This window comes from Pseudonaja textilis, chromosome 5, assembly GCF_049901715.1.
Source record: "Pseudonaja textilis isolate UNSWEBS1 chromosome 5, rPseTex1.2, whole genome shotgun sequence".
Classification (NCBI taxonomy): domain Eukaryota; kingdom Metazoa; phylum Chordata; class Lepidosauria; order Squamata; family Elapidae; genus Pseudonaja; species Pseudonaja textilis.
In genome coordinates, this window is record NC_141994.1 from 24,605,407 (window position 1) to 24,619,069 (window position 13,663).

Here is a 13,663-nt window from a genome sequence, read left to right on the forward strand (position 1 = left end):
TTCCCTCAAGCTTCCATCAAATTTGGACGTTCAGGATACTGGTATAAATTGCTTCTGGGGCAGGTGTATGTTTATAGATGAGTAGGCAGAGTTGGGGGCAGAGTTAAGTAAGTCATCAGCCTAGAATCAATACATTGCCACAAACGATCCAAATTCAATATTTCTTGAATTCCATTGATGCTTATGTGGCACCAATTTAGCTTTGAACTTTAGTTGACTAGATTCTTGTGTGTGAGCTTGAGCAGTAAATTTTGATGTAAGGCCCAGTTCTTTGTCCCTGATAATGCTTTCCATAAGAGCTGCCTGCTTGCCAGCTTTCATTTATTATTTTATTTTATTTATTTGGGAAATTTATATTGCCATCTCCTTGGTGTGGTGGCCTAGAAGTAGACCTCTCGCCTCACAATCAGGAGGCTATAAGTTCGATCCTAGGTAGAGGCAGATATTTCTCTCACTGGGCATGAGGAGAATATATCTGCTGAAACAAAACTCCGCATTGGTGACAGGAAGGGCATCTGGCCAGTAAAAACATTATCCATTCAGTTGCACAGACTCCGCCTCGCAAGGGATTATGTTAAAGGACATTAAAAGATGATGATATGGCCATCTCCTCATTCACAGTGACTCTAGCTAGCTTACAAGCAATAAAAACACAGTATAGAAAATAACAAAATACAAAATAATAACTCCTCCCCCACCAACCTGGTGACAACACACAACCATTTGATAGCCTCCACCCCACTCCGGGTTGCCCACACAAAACCAAGTCTTCAAAGCCTTACAAAAGAATGTCAAAGTGGGAACAAGTCTAATTTTTGAAAGGGTGATATTCCAAAGGGAAGGAGCCACCATGGAGAAGGCCCTTCTTCTGGGTCCCACCAGATGTAGCTCCTTAGGGGACAGGATTCAGAATGTCTCTTGCCTCCTTGCTCTAGTGGGTCAGGTGGATGTGACAGGCAAGAGATGGTTTATTTATTTAATGTGTCATCAGCACATGGGTTGTTAAAAGTTCTCTCTTGATCCAGCTTTAAAGAACTTATGTTAGGTGTAGCCAGCCATGATCTTATCCTGTTGGTAGCTAATTGCCAATTAGCTGTAAAAGGCCAAATGGAGCACAAAGTCAACATGGAGCTTCAGAGTTTAAACCGACCAGAATGAACAAAGTTGCTTCCTGCAAAGGCTCCTGTCCCTTTGCTTGTCTTTTATGTCTTATGGGAGGGGCTAATCATCTCCAAGCCTTACTCCCGAGTTGCCTCTTTTGTCTTGAGACCATTGGACACAAACCCAACAAAGGAGAATTCAGGAGAAGAAGGGTGAAGTTCAGAACCCCAAACTCATCCCCAGCACAAATGGCCAAACCGAAGGCCATTTCAAGAGAATATTAGACCACACAATCAGCCAGTGGAATGGGTTGCCTTCAAAAGTTGTGGATGCTCCATCACTGGAGGCTTTTAAGAAGAGATTGGACAACCACTTGACGAGGGGTTTGGACTAGATGATCTTCAAGGTCCATGTTATTCTATTATCAATTGGTTGTTGAAAATTTGTGACTGAAATAAATTAGCATGTTCCCTAGTTTATCAGCTCACATATGTGTAAATTCTGTAGGTACATGGGACTGCCAGACAAGAATAAATGCTTCATTTTTGTTTTCAGTGATACTTTTTTTTTTTAAAAAAAAAAGACAGGCTGGCATTTTGATATGAATGTCACCAGCAAAATGTTTTCCACTTAACCTGTCATGTTTATGCACTATTGCTCTAGTTTTGTTATTAGGAGTTATTTCCGTTTTGTTAGCTATGTCTTTCAAATCCAAAGAGGCTGAATAATTTCTGTTTCAAAAACAGAGGGAGAGAGAAAAAAAGGATTCTTATGGGAAGGGTGAAAAAGAATAATTCATTGTATTGTTTTCCTTCTGTCTTTCGATTGATCTTAAATTCTAAGGATCTTGTTGGGCAGTTTTGTTACAATGCATTTTCATATATTTGTGCTAAATGAAACTCTCTTTAAACACACACAAACACTTTCTGTCTGTCTGTCTGTCTATATCTCTATCCATCCATCCATCCATCCATCATCTAACCATCCATCCATCCATTCACCCACCAACCCACATCTATCTGTCTGTCTGTCTGTCTGTCTGTCTGTCTGTCTATCTATCTATCTATCTATCTATCTATCTATCTATCTATCTATTACCTATCTGCTATCTATTATCTATCTATTATTTATCTATCATCTATCTATCTATTTATCCATCCATCCATCCATCCATCCATCCATCCATCCATCCATCCAACCATGTACCCACCCATATCTATCTATCTATCTATCTATCTATCTATCTATCTATCTATCTATCTATCTATCTATCTATCTATCCATCCATCCATCCATCCATCCATCCATCCATCCATCCATCTATCTATCATAGGTAATCAATCAACCAATCAATCAATTGGAATAGAGCTGAAAGGGACCTTGGAGGTCTTCTAGTCCAACCCCCTGTTCAAGCAGGAGTCCTTATACCATTTCAGACAAATGGTTATCCAAACTCTTCTTAAAAACTTCCAGTGTTGGAGTGTTTACAACTTCTGGAGGCAAGTTCTTCCACTGATTGATTGTTCTAGCTGTCGGGAAGTTTCTCCTTAGTTCTAGGTTGCTTCTCTCCCTGATTAGGTTCCATGCATTGCTTCTTGTCCTCCCTTCAGGTGCTTTGGAGAATAGCTTGACTCCCTTTTCTTTGGGGCAACCCCTGAGATATCGGAACGCCTGTCATCCCTAGTCCTTCTTTTCATGAAACTAGACATACTCATTTCCTGCAACTTTCATCTGTTTTATCCACCAGTCCCTTAATACTCTTTGTATAAAGTGTTATTAACCTTTCATGTAATCAGAAGATGAAGCGAATCAAGCCAAGCACAGGATTAAGCCAAGTCCAACCCAACTTGACTAAGGACTGCTACCATGCTAGTGAAGCAGGCTCAACCCAGGTGGCTTTATTTTGCCGCTGTTGTTGTTTTTGATAATTGCTTCTTGTATGTTGGTTCCTTTGCTGCTAAAAAGAGGCTCTTGTTTTCCTTATATTTGGCAAAGGAAAGTTTGATAATCTGAGATCTATTTGTGCCCTCTTTTATTTGCAAAGAAAAGACCACTCGCCCAGTTTATTTTCAGGACAGGATAATTTGGCAGTTCCTGGTTGGGGTATTGTTCACTTCTTGATAGTTGGTCTGTTGACCAACAAGCCCCCAGATGGGCACAGATTAACACCAAGATTAAAAACAGACCAACAATCAAGTCAACAACACCCCAATTAAAGAACTGACAAACAAGCTAACAGTAAACAGCCCAACCAAGGTACCTCTAAGTTCATTCCCACCAATACTAATAGGGCAAACCACTGGAATATAAACTGAGTTTTAGCCCCGCTCCCTTCTAGTACTGATGATGTTACCTAGTTTGGTCATGAAATGTCTGCCAGGAAGTCAGAGAGCACCAACTATTTAATCCTTCTTATCGTTTGTTTTCAAAATGTTGTTGTGATGACCCAGGGTGGGATACAAAATAAACACAGTCACAAAAAACAGGTGAAGCCCCTTGTATTCCTTCACTTTGCTGCCAAGTTCCAAATATCCTTGACTGGAGACAAAAAACTCCCACACAAGTAGTTACAAGAACAAAAAACAACACAAACCAGGCAAGATAAGGGCTGGAAGACATCCACAGATATCAGAACATACACTGGGAAGGACGCCAAACTCAGAGAGGTACAATAAACTAGAGATATTTCCATGCTTTGTTTCCAGCACTCGCCAGTACGCATGTCCGTCCTCTTATCCGGTTGTCACAGCTGCAGCCCATGAAGAGGATCAAGGCCCTCTCCTGAGTAGACCATGTCTCTCCCTTATCCTCTCCTCCCTGCATGCCCTAGGATGGAGAGGGGATGGGCCTGGGTCCTTTTCTGACTGCCCAGCAGGCCTCTGCCCTTCCACAACCTCCAAAGCCACTCCCTGTTGATTGTTCCTCCTCTCTCTCAGAGTCAGTCTCCATCAGGGGTATGACAGTTGTACAGATGTGTTTTGGAATAGACTTCACCCCATCCTGAGGATAATAATTCAGAAACCATTTGAGGGAGCGAAATAATGAAAATCTTTCTCCCACAAGTGTCTATTTGCCACTTGGGGGGAGGTGTGAGATAATTGGCAATTTTTTTTTCCTGTTTTGCAAAACCAATTTGAAGGGAAGTGATTTGACAGGAGTAGTTGTCGTGACGTGAGAGATGTAGAATAAAAACAGCAATTAAAAAGGGAATAATCTGGCGGGATGGCGGTGGAAACGATAATCACAAAGACTGTAAAAATGTGTTCCATCAAACAAACAGAGAATCTTTCCAGGAGACATAATTAAATTCTTTCCTATCTCAATCTCGACAAGCCTCACTCTATTTTTTTCCTACAGTGACCGAAAATTAAAAAGAAGAAACTGAATATGTTCCTTGCCAAGACAGGACATGGTAGATGGCAAACACAAACAACAAAAGCAGTGTTGCGTGATGAGCTCCACCATTTTGTGTGGGTGTTGAGATGGTGTGTAAAAGGGGCGGAACTTGTGATCTGTTGTTGCTTTTTCCTTTTGATCAAAGGAATCCAGAGGAAATCACCTTAGATCAGCTAGCTTGCTGCAATGTGTGGGAAGTACGCCCCAAAAGGACAGTGCCAGGAACCTAAGAAAACAGTGCCAAGAGTCTCAAGCCAGCCTTTCCCCTTTTAAGAAAACCAAGAAGCACCAACTGAAAGGAAAACTCAGAGCAGCCCTGCTAACGGCTGTTACAAATGTAATAAAGCTGACCACTTAAGTAGAGCCACTAAGATAAGGGGAATCAGGCTAAAAATAAACTCTCCAAGGTAAACCGAAATTCCCCTTTTCCTGCCCCTGACAGGATTAAACCCCAAGGATAGGAAAAACAAAAGACCTGGGACCACGATTAACCCAATAAAACAGGAAAACAAAACCCAGGGCAATCAGAAACACATAAAAACCCATCAAGTTGCAGGACTTCAAAGGGGAATTAGGCATAAAAAGCTCAGATTCACACCTCCAAGCTGCTTGCAAGCCAGGAACGCTTGAGCTGTGTCACTTTTTGCTTCTTGCCTTCCTACATTAAAAGAATTCCACTTTTTGGCAGCTGGTTTTTACATCCATTTTTTTTGCTCAGCGTCTCTGGTATGTCCTAGCTGGGAACGAACCAGGGAAATTTCTTCCAACAAATGAATATAAATGTGTCAAGGAGGAGTTTCCCCTCCCTAACTAAGAGCCAAAATATGTCATAATAAGATTTACAAAAAATTTATACAGAAGACAAAATTGTACAAAGAATTCATGAGCTGGAAGGGATAACTAAGATAGAGATAATTATTATTACTTTTTAAAGAAAAGATATTAATTGCCCCTTGACAGTTTCAGAGAAAGGAAGCATTTAAACCTTTTGTGGAAGAATTATTTTAAAACAATAGAATCTGATACAAATGGGGGTGGAGTATCTCTTCAAATTAATTAGACTGAAGCCAGGAAGAAGAGACTCCATTTCAACCCTTTGTGTGATAAAAATTCTAATACATTTAAGGAATACCCCTTTCATGAATAACAAAAGATGACCTTGGACACAGAGAGGGCTTGCGCAATCCTCAAAATGGAAACAAAAGGACCATTTATAGCCTGAAGTTTAGAAACACTGAAAGTTATAGATGAATGACTAGGTTGAATCTCTTCCTTGTTCAGTTTCCATCCATTATTCCTTGTTTGGCCTTCAGGTGCTTTAGAAAATAGCTCAACCCCTTCCTCTCTGTGGCAGCCCCTCAAATATTGGAAGACTGCTATCATGTCTCCCCTGGTCCTCTCTTCCCTAGACTAGTCATGTCCAGTTCCTGTAACCGTTCATCGTATGTTTTAGCCTCCAGTCCGCTTATCATCCTGGTTGCTCGTCTCTGCACTTTTTCTAGAGTCTCAACATCTTTTTTATGGTGTGGATGTAATATTCTAGACATGGGAACTTCTCTCTAACAGACCGTGTGCTGTTCTCTGTGGCTTTTTTAATGCTTGAAATTCTCATGTAACTTTAAGGATGTTTTCGTTCTCAGAATACAAATAGCATACAAATTGGCACACCAGCCTTCCCTGACAAGAAGACATCACTAGTAAATTTCCCAGAAGGATAGTCAATTCAGGTTTTCTGCTCCCACCTAAATGCCAGGTAAGCAATTACTTTACATTTAAGTGAATTAATCTCTTACTTGGTATGAAAACAAATATTCAATTCCAGTTAAAAGCTATTCTAGGGTTTGTCACAGCTGGGGGAAAAAAAAGATGCTCTCCCCTCATTTTACCTGCGAAACCCATAATGTGCCTTTCGTATTTTGTATGTAAAAGAAATATCAACCTCTCTGTATCTGTAAGGAATATTCGTAATACAGGTAGACTTAATGACCACAATTGAGCCCAACATTTCTGTTGTTAAGCGAGGCATTTGTTAAGTGACTTTAATTTTATGACTTTTCTTGCCACGGCTTTTAAGCGAATTACTGTGGTTGATAAGTCGAGTGATGCGGTATAGAGGTATAGCTAGAGGTATAGCTCTCACCTCACAATCTGGAAACTGTGAGTTCAATCCTGGGTACAGGCAGATATTTCTCTCTCTGGGCACAATGAGAATATATCTGCCGAACAAAACTCCTCATTGGCAACAGGAAGAGTATCTGGCCATTAAACACTCAGCTTCATTCAGTTGCCCAGACTCTCCACCCCGTAAGGGATTATGGGGTTGTTAAAAGAAGATGACTGTGGTTGATAAGTTAGTAACCTGGTTGTTAAGTAAATCTGGCTTCCCCACTGACTTTGCTCCTCAGAAGGTCGCAAAAGGGGAGCTCATGAACCCGGGACACAGCAACGGTCATAAATATGAACCAGTGGCTAAGCAATTTTGACCACATGACTATGAGGATGCTACAGCAGTCATAAGTGTGAAAAATCATCATGTCACTTTTTCAGTGCCATTGCAACTTTGAATAGTCACTAAATGAACAGCTGTAAGTCGGGAACGATCTCTCTATCAGTTTCCAGGAGTTAAACAAGCCATCCGAGGTCCCTTCATTGTTTACTCCAGATTTGTAGACAGGACTCCCCTCCCTTTGCAAGTCAGTTCAATTAATTTTAATTCCTCGGGATAGTTTCTAATGAAGTTTAATCTGCACTAATTGTTTATAAATGACTTATAAATCTGAGCATTCATGTATTCACGCCAGCCGGATATCGGTACAATGTGAAACGAATTTTGTAATATGGAGAACGGTCTCAAAGAGAAGGCATCTTGCGCGATATAAACATGGGTGCCTATTTCATGTGCAGCCAGTTTCTGCTTATGTTCTTTGCCAGTTTGATGGTGATCATTCTATCATTCCACAAGTGAAAAATCACATTTAAGCAGCGCAATATGAAGCAGAACTTATATAGGTAGTTACAACTGTTCATTTAGTGATAGTTCACAGTGACAATGTTGTTGCAAAAAATGACTTTTGATCATGTTTCACAGTTATGACCAGGGGTGGGATTCAAATTTCTTAACAACCGGTTCTGTGAGCATGGGCTAATTTGTGCGTGTGGCTTGGTGTCATGTGACTGGCTGGGCATGGCTTGTATGTAAATATGATAAATATTTATGTAAATATTGATTTTTTAAATTAAAAATAGAGCAACTTTTACCCAAAATCAGGCAAAGCAGGCAGGCAGATTGAATTGATCACAGAATCACAGATTCACTCAGAGATCTACCTTTCTGCAATCTGCTACCTGAGTCTGCATTGAAAAATAGAAGCTTTGGTCCTAAGGAAGATTCAGCCCTGCTTTTAGATTAGCTAGAAAGTAAGAAATCCAACAATTTCTTGCTTTCTAACTAATCTAAATCTCCTGGAACAGCAGAGCAGCTGATGGTTGAGGGGGGAAAAAGAAAAAATAGCAACTTATCAAACGCAGGTAAGTTTGATGGCACACATGCCAGGTAAGGGGTGAGTGGGCAGGGTGGGGCAGAGTGGGGTGGGGCCAGCCAGTGGTGTGATTTGCTGGTTCTCCAAACTGCACAGAATTGTAACAACCAGTTCTTTAGAATTGGTCTGACCAGGTAGAATCCCACTCCTGGTTATGAACATTGCAGCATCCCTATCGTTACATGACCAAAATTCAAAACTCTTGGTAACTGACTCGTATTTATGACAGTTGCAGTGTCTTGGGGTCACGTGATCCCCTTTGGTAGACTTCGGACAAACAAACTCACCAGGGAAGCCAGATTCATTTAACAACTTTGTTGCTCGCTTTACAACTTCAGGGGATTCGCTGAACGACAGGGCCGCAAAATGGGGCAAAACTCACTTAACACATGTCTCACTTAGCAACAGAAATTGGAGGCCCAATTGTGATCGTATGTTGAGGACTGCCTGTAATGTACTATGATCAAATATTATGCCACACAAAATGACATAAATACCATAATTTTCATGTACACATGTGTGTGCTTCATGGGAGTATTAATGTCTTAAAACACAGGGAAGGAGAATTTATAATGTTGCATTTTGCCTACGTTCACATTTTTTGGATTTACGGTATTGAAAAACATGGTGTCTGGGCACCATTAAAGTTGACAACAGTCAGAGCATAGAAAAACTCAAAGATGCAGACCCAAAGATGCTTTTTTAGGAGGCAAGTGGACTTTCTTTGTTTTTCCTTGAAGACATTTCATTTCTCATCCAAGAAGCTTCTTTGGTTCTGCCTGAAAAACAGAACTGAAGAAGCTTCTCGGGTGAGAAGTGAAACGTCTTCAAGGAAAAACAAAGAAAGTCCAGGTAGACTCAGTGACTCTCTAAAAAGATGCAAATGACCAGCTGTCTGCAAGGAGTCTAAATCCTTCCATTCCCCACCATCCAGTCAGAGCTGAAGAAGCTTCTTGGATGAAAAGCGAAATGTCTTCAAGGAAAAACCAGAAAGTCCAGTCGCCTCTTGAAAAAAATACCTTTGGGATTTAGGGAAGCCGTAATGGTTTGAAAGAGGTGGTAAAGATATGTCAAAATTGAACAGCCCTCCCTCAACGTAGGGGGAGGGATACAACTTCATCTATCTCCAGTCTACAATATAGTCCTTTCAGCAATTCCAAGAAAGGTCCACACCCATTTGCATCACTCAGGTGGCCTTGAGGACACAGATAAACCTCCAAGTGGCCTCAATGACTCTCTAAAAAGAATGTAAATGACCAGCTGTCCACAAGGAGTATGAACCCTTCCATTCCCTACCATACAGTCAGAGCTGAAGAAACTTCTCGGATGAGAATTGAAATGTCTTCAAGGAAAAACCAAAAAGTCCAGTTGCCTCTTGAAAAAAGCACCTTTGGGACAACGCTGACCTGGATGACTGAGAATCTCCATAGACATCAAAGAAGTAGTGCAAGATTGGAAGATATGGAGAGACCTGGTCCATGGAATCACCAAAAGTTGGACATGACTGAATGGATAACATCATCATCATTATCACCTATTATATTTAAGGAAGTAACTGACTTCTATTTCACAACCCATTGATAGATCATGTCATGCCCCTGTTGGAATCTGATTCTGAGGGGGAGATTGAGCAGCTGACAGGGAGTGGGAGTGTGGCTTCGGTGGCTGTGGAAGAAACGGGGGAAGGGCACAATCTGGCTGGGCATTCAGAGGAAGACCTAAGGTGGAGAAGGGAGCAATGTGGCTTACAGGAGAGAAAAAGGCCCTGATCCCTTTCATTAGTTGTAGCTGGGAGAACAGGATATAAGTGGCACATTTTATATAACTCCTTGATAGAAGCAAAGAATGCATTATCTTTATCGAGGCTTATCTGGGTTTTGGCGTCTTCCCCACTGTGGTTGCTGCATTATCTTGTGGAAGTCTGCAATCTGCTGTGTTAATTACTTCAGTGTGGTTTGTGTTGGTTTTTTTAATTTCTAATTATCTTTACTTTGGGTTTGGACTGCATTTATTCTCTTCGTAGACTGTTTTTGGATGAGTTTGATATTCAGCCGAGGATAATCGGATATTGGAGCCCAAGTTGGAAGCATTAAAGGGAATGTATTCTACTTTTGTGACTTTGTTATTTTTGTGTCACGCCCCGGGTCATCACAGATCAAGTGTATTTTAAAACTTTCACAATGGATTACTGTAGTTGAGTAGACTTCCCAGACTTACCTCCTCTATGGATAAACAACGAAGTCTCACTCCCGACCGGACATTCTTTAAGTATATCCACTACTTCGGCATGGCTCATATTCTGTACATTCTGCTGGTTGATCTCGACAATGAGGTCACCTTCACACAAACCAGGGCATCCCTGAACATCTAAGATCTGCTTCACCCTCTGTCCTGTTGGACTGTCCGCTATGGTGAAGCCGAAGCCCTGGGCCCCTTTCACAATGGTTAAGGTAATGAGTTCCGCTTGATTGGCTCCCGAAGAGGCCATGGAGACATTGTCATCGTGGATGGGTGGTGGGAAGGTGCCGTCGAGCTGACTCTCGGCTGGAATGGAGTGTAAGGAATGTGGCGGCCGATCCGTTATATCCGGAACGGACTGGGAAGTTCTAGAAATGTATTCCAAATACGTTTCATAGTTATGTCTTCCATTGACGATGACCGGAGGCCTCTCCATCATGGTGAGTGGCGGAACGACACTGTTGGCAGGATCTTCGGGGTCAAAGGGCAGAGGGTATCCACGACATAGCACCAAGTTGACACTCTGACCAATGGGAACAGACTGGAAGAGTTTGACGACGTCTGCGTGGGTATGTCCAAGGACACAGACTTCATTAATGTAGACAATGACATCACCTAGACGAAAAGAAACCAACAACGTGTGACACAGTCATCTTATAGTATTTAGATAACAACTATGCCACTGAGATAATTGCTTAATATTGACAGGGAATATGTACAGATAGTCCTTGACTTAGGGCCACAAATGAGCCCAAATTTTCTCTTGCTAAGTGAGACATTTCTTAAGTGAATTTTGCCCCATTTTATGACCTTTCTTGCTATAGTTGTTAAGTGACTCACTGCAGCTAATAAGTTAGTAACCCAGTTGTTAAATGAATCTGGCTTCCCCATTGACCCTTAGTTTCTCTTTATTTTTTTATAATGCTTTATTGAGTTTTTTCCCGTTTATACATAATACCAATAGTTATTAAACAGCGCTGTGACATTATATATACATTTATGTGTCCTATCAGAACTTACAATCCACAATACTATCATATCCTCTTATCTATTATATATATATTACATTTTCTATTCTTATATCTGTTATCAATCCAAATAAACCATGTTCCCCATACTGCATTATATTTTGTGTCTGTTTCCCCTTTTAATTCCATAGTTAATTTATCCATTTCTATACACTCTATTTTTTTAAAAAAAATTATTATGAAGCTTTCAGGTGGTACGAGGTTTTTCTTCCAGTACTGAGCATATGAAATTCTTGCTGCTGTTAGTATATGTAATATAAGATATTTTGTCTTTCTGTTATAGTTTTTTTAATTTTTCCTAAAAGGAATAATTCCGGGACAAAATCAATTTTGTTTTTAGTTAACTCTTCTAACCATGTTTGAATCATTTCCCAGATTTTTTTTTTTTTTTTTTTTGCTTTGGGGCATGTTCACCAAGAATGGAAGAAGGTACCTTGTTGTTGTCCACACTTCCAACATTTTGGTTTTAAATTTGGGTAGATCTTAGCCAGTCTTGAGGGTGCCAAATGCCAACGATAGAACATTTTATGTTGGTTTTCCTTATATGCTGCCAATTTTGTTATTTTATAATTCACATTCCAGATCTTTTGCCATTCTTCCAGATCAATACTATGTCCAACGTTCCTATCTCAAGCAATCATCGTTCCTTTCATAATTTCTTCCTTTCTTTCAAATTCTAATAAATGTCTATATCTTAGTTTCTCTTTAATTCCAGATAGCTTCTTTCCTTGATTACTTTCCATCTATTATCTCTTGACCTGCCATCAGGTGCTTTGGAAAATAAATTGATCCCCCCTCTTCTTTGGGGTAATCCCTCAAATACTGGAAGACTGCTATAATGTCCCTCCTATTCCTTCTTTCCTCTAGACTACACAAACCCAAATCCTGCAACCATTCTCCATCTCAACAAATAAATGTTCTATCTTACATATTGGCAAAAAAATAAAATTAAAAAAAAAATACAAGCTGAATAGTCAAGACCTTGTTGATGACAAAAACTTTGTCAAGGATCTTGGAATACTCATCTCTAATGATCTAAGTGCTAGAGCCCACTGTAACTACATAGCCAAAAAGGCATTAAGAGTTGTTAACCTAATCCTGCGTAGCTTTTTCTCTGGTAATATCACTCTACTAACTAGAGCATATAAAACATTTGCTAGACCAATACTTGAATATAGCTCATCAGTCTGGAACCCACATTTCATATCTGGTATTAATACAATTGAGAAAGTCCAGAAATATTTTATGAGAAGAATCCTCCACTCCTCTACTCATAGCAAAATACCTTATGCCACCAGACTTGAAATTTTAGGCCTAGACAACCTAGAAATACACCACCTTCAGTTCGATCTAAGTATAGTATATAAAATTATATATTGCAATGTCCTACCTGTCAATGAATCCCTCAGCTTCAACCATAACAACACAAGAACAAATAATAGATAAAAACTCAAGGTTTGTAACAGAGATGAGCATCACCCCTTAGAGCTGGAAATGACTAGCACATGTGTGCAAACAGAACCTTTACCTTTACCTTATGTGTAAAATAGGACAATGCCCAGGATCACACCTCAAGAGTTCTCTACGGTTAAACTGCAGATGCAACTTTATTTGTTATAATTTATCAAAACAGACTCGCACACTGGGATCTCTAATAGGTGTCGAGATTATTTTTTAGACAATAAAATTGCTCGCACAATAAGGTGACGGCACAGATCAATAAGGCCAGGCTTGTACCCACAGATAATTTGCTCCAGGGCTGACCCAGAAAAAAAACAGCTACGGAACATGACTTATTATCTGCAGTTGCTTTAAAACAACACTATGGTATCCTCAGCAATCTCCTGACCCCTGAACTACCTTGAGAAATAGTGCCTTGGCTGCTGACAGCTTCTTAATCTAAAGCAATGGCTTAGCAGCCACAGGAAACCACATCGCCAAGACAAATGGGCAGCATTTGAAGCTGACGAGAAACTCCAGACCGAACATCGAGAGCGATGATGGCCTACAAAATGTAATAATGTTAGTGAAAACTTGAGAGTGTCTGTAGAGATTCTCGGTCATCCAAGCCATAGCTGTCTCAAGCATGCTTTTTTTTTTTTTTTTCAAAAAGGCAACTGGATTTTCTTTGGGTTTTTTTGGAAAAAGTTTCACTTCTCATCCAAGATGCTTTATCGGTTTCGGCAGAATGGTGGGTGTGATGAAAGGATTAGTTGTGACAGGATGGCAGGGTTGAAAGCATCACATTTCTTTGCAATCATCTGGTTGTTAGTACTCTCCCTGAGAGCTCTTCAGGCCACTTGGGGGAGGTTTAAAAGCTTCCAATGATGGAGCACCCACAACTTCTGAAGGCAAATTGTT

The 13,663-nt window shown here is 40.4% G+C and overlaps 1 protein-coding gene across 12 annotated transcripts in view; it reads right to left on the minus strand.

The window, feature by feature from the left end:
- Positions 1-13,663, minus strand: part of MAGI2 (membrane associated guanylate kinase, WW and PDZ domain containing 2) — a 566,496-nt gene that overhangs the window by 89,751 nt on the left and 463,082 nt on the right. For all 12 annotated transcript variants that reach the window (XM_087934364.1, XM_087934361.1, XM_087934362.1 and 9 more), the window contains one exon: positions 10,254-10,889. In XM_087934364.1, coding sequence (XP_087790490.1) covers positions 10,254-10,889 — 636 coding nt within the window. The remainder of the gene's footprint in view (positions 1-10,253; positions 10,890-13,663) is intronic.